At 42.1% G+C, this 17,847-nt stretch overlaps 1 protein-coding gene across 5 annotated transcripts in view; it reads right to left on the bottom strand.

The window, feature by feature from the left end:
- Positions 1-17,847, bottom strand: part of plod1a (procollagen-lysine, 2-oxoglutarate 5-dioxygenase 1a) — a 46,668-nt gene that overhangs the window by 11,957 nt on the left and 16,864 nt on the right. For all 5 annotated transcript variants that reach the window (XR_009508217.1, XR_009508218.1, XM_059952050.1 and 2 more), the window contains exons 5-12: positions 14,210-14,322; positions 12,447-12,510; positions 11,049-11,146; positions 8,215-8,313; positions 7,123-7,254; positions 6,720-6,841; positions 4,791-4,895; positions 3,585-3,710 (exon numbers count right to left, since the gene is read on the bottom strand). Coding sequence is in view for 3 of the 5 variants with exons in the window: in XM_059952050.1 (XP_059808033.1) it covers positions 3,585-3,710; positions 4,791-4,895; positions 6,720-6,841; positions 7,123-7,254; positions 8,215-8,313; positions 11,049-11,146; positions 12,447-12,510; positions 14,210-14,322 (859 nt within the window). In the remaining 2 variants the exon portion in view is untranslated. The remainder of the gene's footprint in view (positions 1-3,584; positions 3,711-4,790; positions 4,896-6,719; positions 6,842-7,122; positions 7,255-8,214; positions 8,314-11,048; positions 11,147-12,446; positions 12,511-14,209; positions 14,323-17,847) is intronic.

The following is a 17,847-nucleotide window of genomic DNA, read 5'->3' as shown; positions in this document are numbered from 1 at the left end:
TCAGGAGTGACAGATGACGGGAGTTGAGTATGTCTATCACTGAACTAGAGGTGCCCGGGCATCACCCTTGATGAAGGTGATGGAGTTTGTCAATGAAACATTGGCTAAAATCGTCACCCGTACCCAGCTGGCATCCTGAGAACAGGCTTGTATGTCATCTACGTCGGGAAAGCACTAGGTCTTTGTTCAAAGAGGAACACTCAGATTGGATTCATTCCAGCTGCAATGCAAACTTTCTTGGACAAGTTAAATAAAGGAACATAGAAACAGGGAGCCCATTGTATCTACTAAACCTTGAATTCATGGCTGATGTGCATCCTAAATCTACTTTCTTGCACTCATACTGCAGAAAACTAGAAACTACTGCACATCAAGTGTTACCGCCTCACACAGAGCCAGTCGCAGGACAAGGTGGGTGTTTTTACCAAACTAAGAATGAGAGTAGAATGTTATTAGCGTGACTCCACTTGGGACTTTACATGGACAAATACTTTGCTCACAATTTCATGGTAACTTTTTTGTGGATCAGTTTACAGTTGGGTCAATTCCCTCCAAATCCCTTCCTCACTGGACCAATATAACTAGAAAAGTGCTTAGAGGCACATGACATTATAGGCCGAAGTCAGCTTGGTTTCCTTAAGGGGAAATCATATCTGACAAATCTGTTGGAATTCTTTGAGGAAATAACAGGCAGGATGGACAGTGTCAGAGGATGTTGTTAACTTGGATTAAGAAGGCTTTTGACAAGGTGCCACATGGGAGACTGCTAAACAAGAGAACATGTAAAGATGACAGGCAGAAGGCAAAGAGTGGGAATAAATGGAGCATTTTCTAGTTGGTGTCTGGTGGCTAGCGGTATTCCACAGGGGTCAGTGTTGACTCCATTACCTTTCAGATTATAGACTGCATTGAAGAAGTATTCAGCCCCCACAACTATTTTCACATTTTACTGTCTTATTTTCTAAATTTAATATATTTTGAAGTAGGATATTTTGAGCTAATCTACAAAACATTGTGCATCATGTCAAATCAAAAGAAAAATTGCAAAACCGGTTAACAATTTGCTAAGAATTAAAAACCAAATTTCCGAGGCTTACAAAGGACACATCCCATTTGAATTACTATGCTAACTTTCCTCAGGCACAACACTGTATATTACCTTACTAACTCAGCCACTTTGTTGATGCAGAAAATTGGAGGATCACCTGAATAAATACCCTCTCTCTGGAAGGTCCAACATTATGGTAGATTTTCAACAAAACAAACCAAAATGAGGACAAAAGAGCATTCAAGGCAAGTCAGGGAAACGATAAAAGAGAAGCACAAATCCTAGGAAGGGTACAAGACCATCTCAAAGGCACTGAACATACCTCAGAGCTCAGTACAGTCCATTGTGGAAAAAGTGGGAGAAGTGGGAAACCATGACCAAACTGCCTAGGTCAGGCCACCCCTCTAAACTTAGTCACTGGAGAAGAGTGGCACTTGTAAGAGAGGCGACTGTGACACCAACAGTCACTCTGAGTGAGCAATAGAAGTCAGTGGCTACAACTGGAGATGAAGTTCATAGCTCACAATCTCTAAGGCCTTGCACAAAAAAAGGGTAATTACGGAGGAGTGGCAAGGAAGAAGCTCTGGCTAAAAAAAAAACCCATCACTTAGAAGATACTGTAAAGATGTGGAAGAAGGTTTTGTGGTTGTATGAGACTAAAGTGGAACATTTTGGCCTCAGCACTAAGCAGTACATGTGACATAAGTCTAATACTGTGCATCAGCCAGGTAACATAATTCCTGCTGTAGAGAATGGTAGAGGAGGCATCATGCTGTGGAGATGCCTGGACTGGAAATCTGGTCAGGATTGATGGGAAGATGAATGCTGCTAAATACAGAGGGATCCTGGATAAGAACCTGCTAGCCTCTGCCAGAAAACAAACCGGGGAGGAAGTTCATCTTTCAGCAGGACAATGACTCAAAGCACACTGCCAGACCAGTCATGGAGTGGCTTCAAATGAAGAAGACCGAGTGTCCTGATCTTAATCTGATCAAACATCTCTGGCACAACCTCAAGATTGCTGTGCACTGCCGTTCCCCAACTAACCTGGCTCAGTTTGAACAACTTTGCAAGGAAGAGTGGGAAAATCTTGCTCCATCACGTTGTGCAAAGCAAATAGAGACTTATCCAAAAAGACCACTGGCGGTAATAACTGAACTCAACTAAGTACTGAACAGAGGGGGATGAATACTTCTGAACTGCTGACATTTCAGTTTTTGAATTTTTAGTTTTTCATGCTTTACAATTTTCCGTTTTTTGGGCCCAACTGTGAAAAAAAAGGAGCATGTGATTCACTAATAAAAATGATCAGCTAAGTCGATCAAAATCCCGAGTTTATGGTACTGATATATGTGAACAGAGTTGGGGGCTGAATGCTTTTTACAAGGCACGGTATGTTAATGATCTGGGTGATGGAATTGATAGCTTTGAGGACAATTTGCAGATGATACGAAGATAGGTGGAGGGGTGAGTAGTGTTGAAAAAGCAGGGAGTCTGCAAAAGGACTTGGACAGATTAAGGGAACGGGCAAAGAGCTGACAGGTAGAATACAGTGTGTTGAAATGCACAGTCATGCACTTTGGTAGAAGGAATAAAAGCATAGTCTATTTTCCAAATGAGGAGTGAATTCAGAAATTGGATCGGCAGAGGGACTTGGGGGTGCAAGATTCCCTAAAGGTTAACTTGCAGGTTGAGTCGGTAACAATGAAGGCCAAAGCAATGTTAGCATTCATATCCAGTGAACTGGAGTTTAAAAACCAAGGACATAATGCTGAGACTTTATAAGGTATCGGCCAGACTGCATTTGGAGTACGGTGAGCCGCTTTGGACCCCATATCTAAGAAAGGATGTGCTAGTATTGGAGAGGGTCCAGTGGACATTTAGAAGAATTACCTTGAGAACAAAAGGGTTATCGGATGAAAAGTGGTTGATGATTCTGGGCCCATGTTCCCTGGAGTTTAGAAGATTGAGTGGAGGATCTCATTTGAACCTACCAAATATTGAAAGGCCTAGATAGAGTGGACGTGGAGAGGATGTTTCCTGTTGTGGTGGAGTCTAGGACCTGAGGGCTCAGAATACAAATTTGTCCCTTTAGAACAGAGATGAGGAGGAATTTACTTAGCCAGAGGGTGGTAATCTGTAATTGATTGCCACAGACAGCTGTGGAGGCCAAGACTTTTGGGTATACTTAAACAGACGTTGATAGGTTCTTCATTAGTAAGAGTGGGAAAAATTACAGGGAGAAGGCAGGAGTGAAGTTGAGAGGAAAAATGAATAAGCCATGACTGAATGGTGAAGCAAGCTTGACGGGCCAAGTGGTCCATTTCTGTTCCTATGTCTTATGGATCCATTATTAAATTCATTCTATGAAAACAAAATATTACCCAATTTACAACTAATGTACACGAAGCAGATGTTGTGAACAAAGACACATGTGGAAAGGAGTCACTCTGGACCATTCACAAGTTAGTTAACAAAAGGCAAGTTGTATGAGAGTGTGCAGAATCTGAATACAAGTTGAAAAGATGATGCTCACATTCTCCGCCGATCAACAATATCCACATAATCTTCTGACCGGGCATAATATCCGTCAACGCTCATTGCCCCCCAGAAGTTAGACCACAGCTTCTTGCGACGACTGACCAGTGGAGCCAGTATTGATCTGCAAAGTCCAAAATTGCCAGTGACAATTATAATGAGGACAACCACTTCTGCACCGGAACAGGTTTAGAATTCCTCAGCTTTTGGTTTAAATAATTTCCTGCATCTAAGGAAATATGGCTTGTGATTCTTTACTAATTTAATCTGAATGTTCTGTGTTTATAAATCAATTCATTATTAATCTGCTTCATCTGGTTAAGGTTCAAGTTTTCAGATGTTTGTCAATTCACCACTATTCCATGGAATATAAACCTATTTATCATTATCTCAGATCAAAAAGACCGATAGCAAAATAATCAGAATTCCAAATAATTCTGAGAAGTCCCAGAGTTGCTTTCCAACAGTTTCTTGCACTATTCTGTATGGTCTTGGCAGATCCTGATGTTAGTACTTCTTGGATATGTTCCTTATTATGACAATCTGGCAAAATTCTTCTCGGTTCATATTTTTAATAAGCATCATTTTTTTTAAAATGAGAATCCCACACTCCCACTATCTTTTGTTTGAAGGTTGGCTTCTTAACTTTCCTTCTGACTTCGTAATGTCTCATCTCCTAGATTCCCTACCAATGAAACTTCTACTCTTTCTTCCTCACCAATTAATTCCAAAAACAATCTATATTTAGTCTTTGACCCTCTAGGTTCCAAACCGAATTATAACCCTCGGAGCCCTGGTATCATTCTGGTATATTTAGTTTACACTCTTTGCATAACCTGTATGTAATTTCTAAGGCAGGATCCTTGGCATTGTATCCTCTGCCTCTGTATTCCAGTCTTCTAATTATGAGAATTAAATATCTTGAATTTACTGACACCTTTTTTTTTCCCTTTGGTATTCTCCGTTAATATTTCCACATACTTTGCTGCAACAGAATTTTGAGGACTATAAAGTTGTATCTAAAGCTTCATTTTCAGAAATTTGAAATTGGCCATTATACAGTTTTATTGACTCTCAAAATTATTTAAAATATGGTTTGGTAGACTAGATAAGCAATAAAATCAGGTACTTCAATCTGAAGGATAACATCTTTAATTTGGAGCCTTCCTGGAACAGATAAAGATTGCGAAAAGTTTGACCTGACCTGTTCTGTTCAATAAGAAGCTTCAGGATGTCACGGTTCTGCAGCACAACTTCGATGTCAACACTGAAGTAATAATCACATATCACATCTTGACGGCACATATCACTGAGGGAGACAGGGAAATAATCACAGTTATTTATAATATCTACTGGGCAAATTGCAATTCCACTTTGCACAGTTGGAACATCATGTTCAAACACAACATTGATAACAAGAAAAGCAGAAAACGTGAATCATCTTCCAAGGAGTGGTGTCTCAGAAAGACAGCGTCCATATCAAGGACCCCCATCACCCAGGACATACCCTCTTCTCATTGATACTATCAGGAAGGAGCTACAGAAGTCTGAAGGTATGCACTAAGCGATTCAGGAACGGCTTCTTCCCATCTGCCTTCAGATTCTGAAATGGACATTGAACCCATGAACATCACTTTAAGAACATTCTTCCTTAACTGCAGCTTTATTTCTGTCATTGTTGTTTCAGCTTTCACTTATTCATACCCCCCCCCCTTCTCTCCTTCCCTGGTCCACACCCTTTATCCTAACAGCCTCCACGTCCAACAGAAATTCCTCAATTATGTCCACCTCTCTTAACAAAATGCCACTCCCTTGCCCTCCCCCTTCCACTTCAGTGCCTGAGCAACCATTCCCTCTAATGATGACCTGGTAAACACCTAGCCACTTTCCTTGCATCTACATGAGAAGCCACACGTGTCCTTCACTTCCCACCATCTAGGGATCCCCATGTACCTGTAGGTGAAACAACAATTCGCTCATGACTTCTTTCCAATTTAGAGAATTGGACTTGTCCTCTAAGCTGTGGGCCTCCAAAACCTCCTCTGTTGTTTTTTTGCCTCTTCACAAAGGTTGCCTGACCTGCTAAGTATAGACTTGTTTTTTCCAGTCTTACAGACTTTATATTCTGTGTTTGTGGCCATTCTTTCTCGGGGGGGGGGGGGGTTGTGTGTGTGTGTGTGTGTGTGTGTGTGTGTGTGTGTGTGTGTGTGTGCGCGTGTGTGTTGGGGGTTGATGTTCTTGTTGTATTTCGTGCAGGGGTGGGTGGTTTAGGGTTGATGGTCGTGTTGCCATCCTTTTTCGTCTGGGGGGGCTGAGCTCACTGTTTCTCTCTGAACTGGCTTCCATGTTTTTTCTTTGTTTGGTGGCTATCTGAAGAAGAATCTCAGAGTTGCGTACTGCATACATACTTTGCTAATAACTGAAGTTCTTCCAGCACTTTCCTGTTGCATTCCTGATTCCTGGCCTCTGCAGCTTGTTGCCTTTCAGCTGATTTCAAACATCTTCCATTCAACACATGTACAAAAGGACACAAATGAAGACGTCCATCCAGTAATACCATGCAAACACACACACCTACATATACACATAAACCAACAAATCACACAGATTCATGCCCCAAGGAAATAAGTACTCTCTCATTCACTTGTGCACAGTTAGGGTAAAACTTGCCACAAAAAAATTCACACTTCCATAGCCCCTAAAATGATTCTGACACATCCCAAGTAACCTTTGGACTACCGGCTTACGTCAGGGTGCATAAGCGTTAATGTCGTATGGGAAGCATAGCAGCAAATTTGTCCAAGGCGTGTTCTTGGAAACATCAAACCAAAAATATTCAGAACATGTGTTGGATAAGCACGTCCCAGGACAGTGAGGAAAATTTCTATCGTTTCCAAAGAGCTCGAAAATTAATTGCATCTGCTTGAGAAGGCAGGCAGAGCCTCAGCGAGACATCACTTTGAAAAGTCAGTACCTCGAGTGCCTCACTCGCTCAGAACAGAGGACGCGTTTGGCGGCGTGCACGATAGTCTGGACGCGGGTTTGGGCTTCTGGAGCCAGGCCTGAGTAGACAGCCTTCAAATCCTAAAGGGCACAAGACTCTGGGTTTCTCCCCACACTGTTTGTTACTCACAGTCCCATGTTGCGAGCATCTGCATTGCCAATCTCCTCCTCTGGGCCAATCACTTTCACATTCTGATACTTGATCCCATATTCCTCTACGAACTGCCACACATACTTCTCATACTCAGGTTGCTATTAACAAGGAAAGAATGTCTCAGAACAAATCAAAATCAGACAACCCTACTCTAGTTATTTCTCCTAAAGGTCAGACTTTGAACTCATTAGGATATCAGTCGCCTTCACTGGCCTCTATTTGAAAGTGTTCTGGAACTAATCTTGCTCTAGCAGTTCATAGGCACTGGCAGTAGAGTAACTAACTAAAAGATAAGTCAGTACAGCCACCCATCCAGACCACCCACAACCCTCATCCGCTCATTCCAGCCTCCCTTTATCCCTGCCGCACCCACACTCACTGTATTGTGGATGAAGATTTGAAGGTTTTCCTTTGGGAAGTTCAAGTTCGCTAAACGCTCAAAGAAATCCCCTACAAAGGGAGTGGGCTGCTCAATGAAGATCCCAACGAGGACAGTGGGAAATTTGTTGCCCTGAATAAAAACAGGAGAAAAGTCACAGAATTGGTCACAAAGTTTCAAAATAGTTGACAAACTGGCCTGCTGGTCCCAAGTGCGTGTCAGGACACCAGGGTACAAGGTCAGAGCACTAAGTGTTCTGTTCTGGGTTTGATTTTATGTGATCAGGCTCTGGACCGAGCAAAGTGGATACAATGAAGTGGGGGAAATATTCTTTGTCCCAGCTGGCTTTTTGCAGCAGGAGCCCATGCACACAAATAGTTCCCTCCCTCACCTCGGGAGGGGGAAGGAGAGTGGGTCAAACTGCCAGATGAACAATAATTTCTCTTGACTGCAGATCACGGTCTGTCTTTGGATGCTTTGCTGTTGCTTGGTGGGTGGCGGGCACTGACAATTTTTTGGTGAAACGTGTGGGAGGGGAAGATGCCGATCCTCGCCCCTTGCTAGTGCAGGGGGAGTGGAGAGAGAGGGCTTTGAGGTTCTAATGCTTTTCCGTCAGTCATCCTTTTGGGGTTTCTCTGTTTGTCGCGGATATCTGTGAAGACAAGCATTTCAGGTTGCGTATTGTAGACTTTCTCTGATAATAAACGGAACCATTTGAGCCACTTGAAATAAATCGGGCCAGCTACTCTGTTGGCACGTTCAGACCGACAACCTCGACCAGCAAGGACAAGGTCAACAGGTGCCTGAGAACACCACTCCTTGTAGGCTCTCGACCAAGTTGCACACCATTTTAACATGGGAAATAAATTGCTGGCCTTCTTCATCACTGGGCCTAAACTCAGGAACTGCCTTCACCAGGACAGCAGCAATTCAAGAATATAGCTCAGCAGCTCCTTCTCCAGGCCAGTAAGGGATTGACAGCCAAAATGCATTAAAGGTTGTGTGAATAAGCAATGTTCCACATTACTAGTACAAGAACAGCACATTACATAATGCCCCTTACCTTGTACACCAGCCCTCCAAAAACCTCACCTTTTCTGGCAAACTTATGTTGTCTTTATCACATTCTGTGCAGCCAGTTTCAAAGGTCCAAACCTTCGGAATGTAGTTCCCTAAATAGTTCAGCTGCATCTTAAATGTAAAAAAAAACAATTAAAAATAGTCTGAGAAGGACAGAGCAAATGAGCAAGTGAGAGGTGTGGGGAGAGTGCCTGAACGACAGGCAGGAACAGTGACATCCCAGTGAATTGGCAACAGAGAGAAAGTAAAAGACACAGTGAAAGAAAAAGAAAGAGATTGAAAGGAAAAGAAAGAAAAAGAGAGTGAAAGAAAAAGAAAGAGTGAAAGAAAAAGAGTGAAAGAAAAAGTGAAAGAAAAAGAGAGTGAAAGAAAAAGAAAGAGTGAAAGAAAAAGAGTGAAAGAAAAAGAGAGAAAGAAAAAGAAAGAGTGAAAGAAAAAGAAAGAGTGAAAGAAAAAGAAAGAGTGAAAGCGAAAGGAACAGAGTGAGTGCATCAGGGCAAGGAGCAGATAAGGAATAATAGAGGGTAAATGACTGCCAGAGAAAATGACAGAAACAGTAAATGAGAGAACAAAGAGGAAGAAACAGACATCATTAGTTAATTGCATCAATGCCAATCTCGTCTAAATGTCAATCTTCTGGAATATATCTTATTTATTATTTGTTAATTTATTTGTATTGATATTATGTATGGTGTGTGAGCTACACGTTGTGTGTTGGGCACCTTGATCCGGAGGAGTGCTGTTTCGTTTAACAGTATAATGTGTTTATCGTTGAACGACAATAAACTCAAAATTTGAACAAAGTAAAGAAACACTGCAAAGATATATGACAGAAAATCGAGAGATAGGGAAGTTACTGCTATCATTTATAGAATTACACAGATCTTGCAAGAAGGAGAGAGCTCATTCACCAACTCAGACCTGTACTTGGTTCTTTGAAAAATCAGTCCCATTTATCTTTTGTCCAAAGATGTCCGACTAAAATGAACTATTTCACTATAAAAGGGCTACACTTAGCATTGATTCACCCATTTAACAATCCTCCTACTTTTCGTGGCTCTTTCTAATTACTAATTATACTTTAATCCTAATTTATTATCTGAAAACCTTGACCCCTATATCCTCAATCCTCGTCTAAATTATCTACAGTGTATCAGTGTTGCTTAGACAGATAGAATGTGGCACTACTTCTGACTCCACAAGTCTGAGAAGTTTCGGGAGCCATCCTTCACAACGTTCCACTACCCAGCTCATGATTCCCAACCTGGTAAATTTCCCATATGTTACTCCTTTTGTGCAATTCTAAACGTCCAAATATATCAAATCCTCTGCACTAGTCTAGTCTGTGCTATTATTCTATGGATATCTAATGAAGTTATTTATAGAGTCATAGATAAGTACAGCACAGAAGCAGGCCCTTTGGCCCATCTAGTCTGTGCTGAGCCATTTAAACTGCCTACTCCCATCGACTTACACCTGGACCACAGTCCTCCCTACCCCTACCATCCACACACACACTGATCCAAGCACCACTTGCACTGCAAGCTCATTCCACACTCTCGTGGCCTTCTGCATGAAGACGTTTTCCCTTATGTTCCCCTTAAACTTTTCCCTTTTCACCCATGACCTCCAGTTATAGCCCCATCCAACCTCAGTGGATAAAGCCTGCTTGCATTTACCTTATCTACACCCCTCAATTTTGAACACCTCTATCGAATCTTCTCTCAACTTTCTTCGTTCCAAGGAATAAAGTCCTCATCTATTCAATCTTTCCATATAATTCAGGTCCTCCAGACCCGGCAACATCCTTGTCAGTTTTCTCTGTACTCTTTCAACCTTATTTATATCCAAGATCCTCCATTTGGAAATCAGACACGATCATTGTTTAACACATTCTCTTTCTTTAGGTGTTTTGTTGTGTTATCTTCTGAAAATAATTAAGCCAAATATATTGTCTATGGTTCACTGGAATAATTCCATCTCCTTTTCAAAGGTTGGAGCATTATTTATTGCTCAGCAGTCCAGTGGCATTATTTTGTGAAGACTAGTACCTTTCCTGTCATCCAAGTTTCTATTCCCCACTAGAGTAATCCATTTGGAGCCAGATCTTTAATAATCTAAAGTTTGTCAGGCATTTTTTCCCCAGTTAAATGATGTATTAATCTTCTGCTCTCACTTTCTCTCTGGTAGAAACTTACTGCCCCTTACGCCACCTGCACTTAGGGCAGCAATGAAGGTCCTCCATCTCTGGCAGTGGTCAGGGTTTCCTTCATCATGTCAGTAGCTTCCCCTCGGTTTTCACTCCCATCAGTCATGCAAGTCCCAGGTGGAGACTCAGGAATACCTTCACACTTAAATGTAGAAGTTTTCGTCATTGCTGTTTCCGTAACAATTTTGCTTTACCAGTCTGAGTTGAACCCCAAACCTGGAGGACCGGTGGACCACTCTTAGTCTGGCCTCTACCCTTTGACCTGTTTGGCGTGGGGTGACCCGACCAAAATGTTGCAACACATGAAGCCCCGACTCCATGTAGCTTTCTGGGTCTTTGAGGCGCACAAGCCTCCAAACCCAATGACAAGGTTGTGGTCGTCTGGGAGGTTTAGTAGAGAGCAGAAGATAAACTATCTGCATGGTACGCTTCCTATTTCAGTACTGTCCCCAGTGACAATGAGTTCAATCTCTAGTCGCACTGCCTTCATCTTAGTCATGGACAATAAATAACCTATAGAAAAAGTCTAAACATATTAATAATTGGATGCCACAGATGAAGATGCTAGACTTACACCAGAGAGACCAAATGGCCTTCAGATCAGTAGTAAATATCACAACCTCAGCCCCGTCCCTACCTTGGTGGGCCCGTTGCCATGGATGATGACCGGCAGAGAATCGTACACCAGGTTACGTGCTCTCACTTGAGCTTCCTCAAATTTCAGAACCACTTCATCTGCCAATCAAAGACAAAGACAACATGAGAAAGAGCATGGGAGATAAGAACTAAAGGTAAACTGCAAGATGAAAACATGAAGTAAAAACTTCAGGCTTAAGAAAAAAATTCCATTGAAGTTACATTTCTACTATTCTATCATACACTTTCCTCGCCGAGAGCCAACTGTGAAGCGATGAGTACCAACTAAAATCTCAAGATGGCTGCTTAATGAACGAAGTTCCCCCCACCCAAACTTGTGGAATCTACTGCCAAGATGGACAAGAGCATGGAAATATTATCCGCTGCAAGTTCTCCTTCAAGTCAGACAGCATTCTAACTTGAAAATGTATCACCATTCCCTCAACATCATTACTCCCGAACCTTGGAACCCCCTACCCAATGGGACTAAGAGTGAGACCTTCGCCATGAGGACTGCCACCTCCGCCTGTGGAGGCCAAGTCATTGCATAAATTTAAAGAAGAGGTTGGTTAGTAAAGGTGTCAAAGGCCATGGGAAGAAGGTGGGAGAATGGGGTTAAGAGGGATAATATATCAGTCACGATGGAATGGTGGGTCAGACTGACCTAATTCCCACCTGTTAGGAGCTTGTCCGTTCTCCTAGTGGCTGTGTGGGTTTCCTCCCACAGTCCAAAGACGCAGCAGTTGGTAGGTTAATTGGTCATTGTAAATTGTCCCGTGATTGGCCTAGGGTTAAATCAGTGGGTTGCTGGGCAAGACGGCCCAAAGGGCTGGAAGGGCCTATTCCACGCTGTGTCTCAATAATGTAAATATGAATCGCCCGTGATGTAACTGTGGAGCTGACTCAATGGTCCGAATGTCCCAAATCTGCTCCTACATCTTATGGTCTAACACAGTGCAGCATTCATCCCCATCTCCTCAGAGGAGATCAGCCATGGACAAACAATACTGGCCTTGCCAGTAATGCCCACATTCTTTAAAAAATTAATAGAATGAAAGAAGATAGTATCTTGGAAGATTAAAACAAAAGGGGCAAAACTGTCAAAAAGATAACCAAAACAAAGCAATTTGTCTGTACTCAGATCTGTCCCTAAGGAGACAACCAATGTCCCCAGTATGTTTTACCTTCTAAATACTGAGAGGATAGAGTGCACCACAGTCAGTGACAGCTGCAGTCCCAGTTCTCACTGGCAGCCTTTCCAAATCCTATCTGTCCACTGAATCCTAACTTTTGTATCACAATCAACAAGAGGGCAAGATGTCTTCAGACTGCTTAAGTTCACCAATGGCTAATGCCATGAACACGAAAAAACGGGGTCAGAATTCCAACCCTCACCTACCTAACGCTCCATTCAAATTCTGGAAGATCCGACACCTGTGATCAAGGGTAATATTCAAACTCGCCTGGAGAAAAATTGGAAAGATGGTAAGTGAGCACAGGAAGATATTGCATTACGGGTAAAGAGAGTTACTGCCTCTAGACTTTTGACACTTTTCCACAATTACCCATTGAATTCGATATTCAGTCCCTTTAGTTCCAGCCACTATTTCCTCTTAGTTGTGCGACCACACAGTAACAGGAATGTTCCTGCACCCATAGCCTTTGTTATAAGCAGATCGAATTTTCTTTTATATAATATTAATATAATTTTCAAAGCTATGTTAGTATAATTGCAAAATACCCTGCAATTAATGTGTTCATGAATGTAATCCATAAAGGTAGATAAGATAGAAGTAGGAAAGTTGTCTCCACTGGTAGGTGAGACTAGAACTAGGGGACATTGCCTCAAGATTCAGGGGAGAAGATTTCAGACAGAGATGAGGAGAAATTGTTTCTCCCAGAGAGTGGTGAATCTGTGGAATTCTCTGCCCAGGGAAGCAGTTTGAGGCTTCCTCACTAAATATATTTAAGAAACATTTAGATAATTCTCTTACTATGTAAAAACCTAAGTGTTGCAGGAAGATAGAGCTGAGTTTATGGACAGATCAGCCATGATCTTATTGAATGGTGGGGCAGGCTCGATGGGCCAGATGGCCGACTCCTGCTCCTATTTCTTAAGTTCAAAATAATAAACATACCACAACTTTTGCTTTGAAACATTTTAGAGCTTCAATGTATTTACATTGTCAATGTTTCAAGTTACAACACTGACAAATTGTAACAATAAACACAGAATGCAATTTATGGATTATATTCCTTTAACACATTAATTGCAGGGTAAACAATTATATTAACATAGATTTCGAAAGAATGGAAGACAGTAGGGCTTGGCGATACAGTTTATTGGAAGTGACAAAGTAAAAGATCTGCTTGCATCTATAGAATTTGATGTCAATACAGCACCTATTATTCAATTCATTCAACATGTGTGTTATCACTTGGATAACAGATGAGTTAAGAGAATGGCAAGCTTGTGACCCTGTTGTTATTGCAAACACAGCCAATTCTGAATTTGGAGAACAGAAGGTTGTACAACTGACTAAAGGAATACTCAGCTACTATGATGAACTACAACAAAAGTGTTGCCTCAAAAATATCATAGCAATGCCGCGATATTAAATCTGTTACTTCTGAGAAAGTTAAGACTGGTTCAATTAAGACATTCACTGAAATGTTGAACTGTGTGCTGAAAAGAGATGAATTTGAAGGACTTTCAATTCTTGTTGACTTTGTTGGAATATTTCAAAGCTCTTGTGCTGACTGCAAACTTGGATTCAGTCTTAAGAATTCAATCAAATGTAAATCCACAAACAGACTAGAACTGAAACACTCTGATGATCTAAAGAGGATTAAAGATGCATCTTTCATCTGGGTGCAAAACTAATCTGGATAGTGTTTACAAACAATGGATTTTTAATAAAGACAGATGAGAAAAAGTTTATGAAACATGAAAAAATTCCTCTTTTTTTTACAGCATTTCTTTATACGTTTTAATTAATGAATAAAATCATAAGTATTTGTCAATTTTCATTCTAAGTATTTATAGCATGCAAGTTACAAAAAAAACTTTAAAGAGCCATGCAGTTTTCAGGCCATGTGAAAATTTCCCACTCAGAGCAACAGTTAGTCTACAAAAAAGTTAGAGGGAACACTGGTTCTCACCCTCTTCTTTGGATCCAGGTATATTTTTGTGTAAAAGAGCTGATCATCATCTTTGTCCTGCAGGTCCCAGGGTTCCACAAGTTTGTAAACATTAGGAGCAAAGCCAATAAATCCTGAAATTCCCAGAAAAGAAATGAAGTTGCATGTTATCCTTGTACTGTAATTCTCCCCTTCTCACAAGTGAATTTATAGAGGAACTAGAACAAAGTGCTGTGGTAGAGTTATAAATATTCGTGAATACACATGAAGATAGATAGACATGAACCAATACATTTTCATATATACTGTATCGTGCAAAAAGTCTTATGCACATATGTATAGCTGGGGTGCCTAAGACTTTTGCACAGTACTGTGTTTGTCAATGTGGAGCGGGTAGAGAGTTTGTAAATCTGGCGGGAGCTAAGGATGTTGGGAATGGTGAGGGTGGAGCACTGTGGGAGGGGCGTGAGACAGGTGGCAGAGGAGTGCCAGGGGTGGGTAGGGCTTGAGGAGTGGAATGGGTGCAGACACACCTAGCCCTTAGACACTAGGCAAGGTCATTCGATTCCAAACAATTGGTTTGTTGATCTTCACAGAATGCCTCTCTGATGCTTCCCTCTCCCTCCCCTCCCCTTTTCCCAACCATGATCCCCCTCTCCCTCTCCTCTCCTTTTCCCAACCATGATTCCCCTCTCCCTCCCCTCTCCTTTCTCCTTTTCCCAACCATGATCCCCCTCTCCCTGCCCTCTTCCCACTCTCAGTCCACAACAGACATCCATATTATAATCAGATTCACATGTCATGGTTTTATTTTGCGACAGCAGTCAGTGCAATATATAAAATTACAACATTACCGTGCACCCTAGCTCTATATATACGAGGGGTGATTGGTAAGTTCATGGCCTAAGGTAGGAGTCAATTTTAGAAAACCTAGCATTTTTATTTTGCAACATAGTCCCCTCCTACATTTACACTCATTTACACACTTAGTCCAGCAGTCATGCAGCATACAGATCTTGGACCTCCAGAAAGTGTCCACAGCATGGGTGATTGATAAGTTCATGGCGTGAGGTAGACAGAGATGAGTTATTAATTTCAAACTTTCTGCATAATCACTCAAAGAGTTGACCTGCATGTGCATGTAACGAGAGCTGTATAACTCATCTCCTTCTACCCTAGGCCACGAGCTTATCAATCACCCCTCGTATATGTATATGTATATATACATATACGCCCAAGACCTTTCACATGGTTTGTTAGCTAGTTGTGCCATGAGGGGCTGTGGGCACCAATGATGCTGACAGCAAGGCCATCTACTGGCAGGGTCTCCCATGATGGATGGATCTCAGCTCAGGTGTCAGATTAAAGCCTGATTTATACTTCTGCGCCACATGTATGTGTAGGTACCACGTACCCTACGCTGTAGGGTGGCATGCACCTCCCCAAAAAAACTCAAGCATCGCTGCAACGCAGACCGCAACAACTGTGATTGGTCCGCTTGGCAGCATCACATTTCCCCTTACGCATTTCCGGTTGCTTCTTCTCCGCCATGTCTGTACACCCATGCGAAACAGATGACACGTGAAAATGCTTGAAATGCATTTCCTCATCCATGTCTCTCACGAAGAAACTCAATACAGTGGCTCAGAAACCCCACTGCCAACTAGCGTTTTGGCGCACACCAACACATGCTCGCTACAGTGTAGAGCCTACATAAAAGTGAAAATCAGGCCTACGGCGTAGTATAAATCAGCCTCAAGACAAACCACCCACCTGGGCAGCAGCAGCATCTGTGTGGAAGAAAGACCGTACCTCGTCGTGAAAACCCTATGGATAACTACAGTAAAACGAAAACAAAAAACTGCTGTAGGGCTGGAAGATAAGACAGCCCCACCCCCAGGTCAGAAGACACTCAACAAGCTACTGCGGAAGAGCTTTCCAGAGAAAGACCGAGATGTAAGATGCAGATGGAGTAAAGCCTTCGGAACTTCCAATTGCTGATGTTCCTGGGCACGAAATGAGGGTCAGAGACTGCAAAGACATGCTGATTTTAGGTACATGGAATGTTCGCAGTATGATTCAGAGAAAGCCAGAGATAGTGAAAGATGAAATGGAATGCCTGCAAGTTGATCTACTTGGAATTACCAAGCTGAAGTGGACTGGTATGGGATATAATCAGTCCAATCAACACTGGATATACAATGCTGGAAGTGTACAGGAGGAGCAGTGTCACATTATCGTCAAGAAGAAACCAGCTGGAACCACATTGAAATACAATGTAGTTAGAGGTTGCCTAATCTCAACTTGTCTATAAGGAAGATCTATCAACATTACCATTGTACAAATTATGCACCACCAACAGATGCGGAGGAAGATGATTAGATCAGTTCTATCAGCAAATGCAGGCTGAACTTGATGGAATGTGCTGTTACGAACCCCGTAACTGGGTCACTTACCAGCAAAGATAGAGAGGTCCGTTGAAGTCTGATGGTACTATTTTTAACAGTATTTATTAGTAAAAATACACAAAAATATCAAAGCAAATATACAGATAATATATGTCATCAATACTAAAACTAAAAGTGCAGGTATAATAATAATCAATAAGAAATAGCTCTATTGTTGTCCAGGGGATAATGTATTGTCCGATGGAAATATAACAGTCACTCGGTTCATGCAGGCTGCAGTCTTTGGGGACAGCTGGGTTTGTAATGGTTCGAGAGAGAGAGAGTTTTGGGAGAAATACTTGCCGGCTTTCCTTTGATGATTTCGATCCGTCGGAGTCTCGTTGGTGTGGCCGTTCACTCGTGGCCTCTTCTTTAGCTAAGCCGTACTTCCGTGGCGAGCCCGCCAATCCCAGGCAAGGGAAGGACGCACACGAGCCCCCACCGGCTGTCGCTTTTAAACGCTGTCACGGAATTTCTAGCGTTTCTCCTGGTGCATCTAAAGGGGTTGTTCCCCAGACCCTCTTTTATCCTTACTCACGGGGTCTCAGATATCAATCAGGTTGGGATGATGCAATCCCTCAACCAGCCCACTCTGGTTGTCCCTGAGGGGCTTCAATGAAGAGTACAGTACTCAATACACAATTCCGTCTCCAAGAGACAATGGCCGTTATCAGTGGTTTTGTTTCGCTGAGGCCAGGACACATTCCAAACCTTGTGGATTCTCTCTCACTTCCTGGGTCCCAGACCCGAATTAATAGCGATCTTGCGATTCTCAGAAAGGAGGGGGCGACTTTGTATCCTTCGGCCCCTCAGAGTTGCGGCACATTCGTAACAGTGCAAACAAGATACACTGATAGACATGGGAGCTTGGATCACAAAAGTTGTGAGTGGAAACGATAGTCAAGAAGTTGAGAAATATGTGCTAGGTACCAGAAATAACAGCAAAACCAACAACTTGTTCATCTCAAAGGCATTTTTCCAACTACACAAGTGCAGGCTATACAACCTCTCCCAAAGGATTACACAGAAACCAAATAGATTATATCTGAGAAGTCAGTGATGGAAACATTCTATGATGTCGACAAAAATAACACCTGGAGCTGACTGTGACTCAGACCACCGACCACGAATATACAAGCTCAAAGTTGAGGAAGTGAAAGCCTTCACCAAAGTACCAAAATATGACCTTCAGAGTATTCCACCAGAATTCAA

Source organism: Hypanus sabinus, chromosome 27 (assembly GCF_030144855.1).
Source record: "Hypanus sabinus isolate sHypSab1 chromosome 27, sHypSab1.hap1, whole genome shotgun sequence".
Classification (NCBI taxonomy): Eukaryota; Metazoa; Chordata; class Chondrichthyes; order Myliobatiformes; family Dasyatidae; genus Hypanus; species Hypanus sabinus.
The sequence above is the reverse complement of the archived record's forward strand: the minus strand, read 5'-3'. Positions and strand labels throughout refer to the sequence as shown.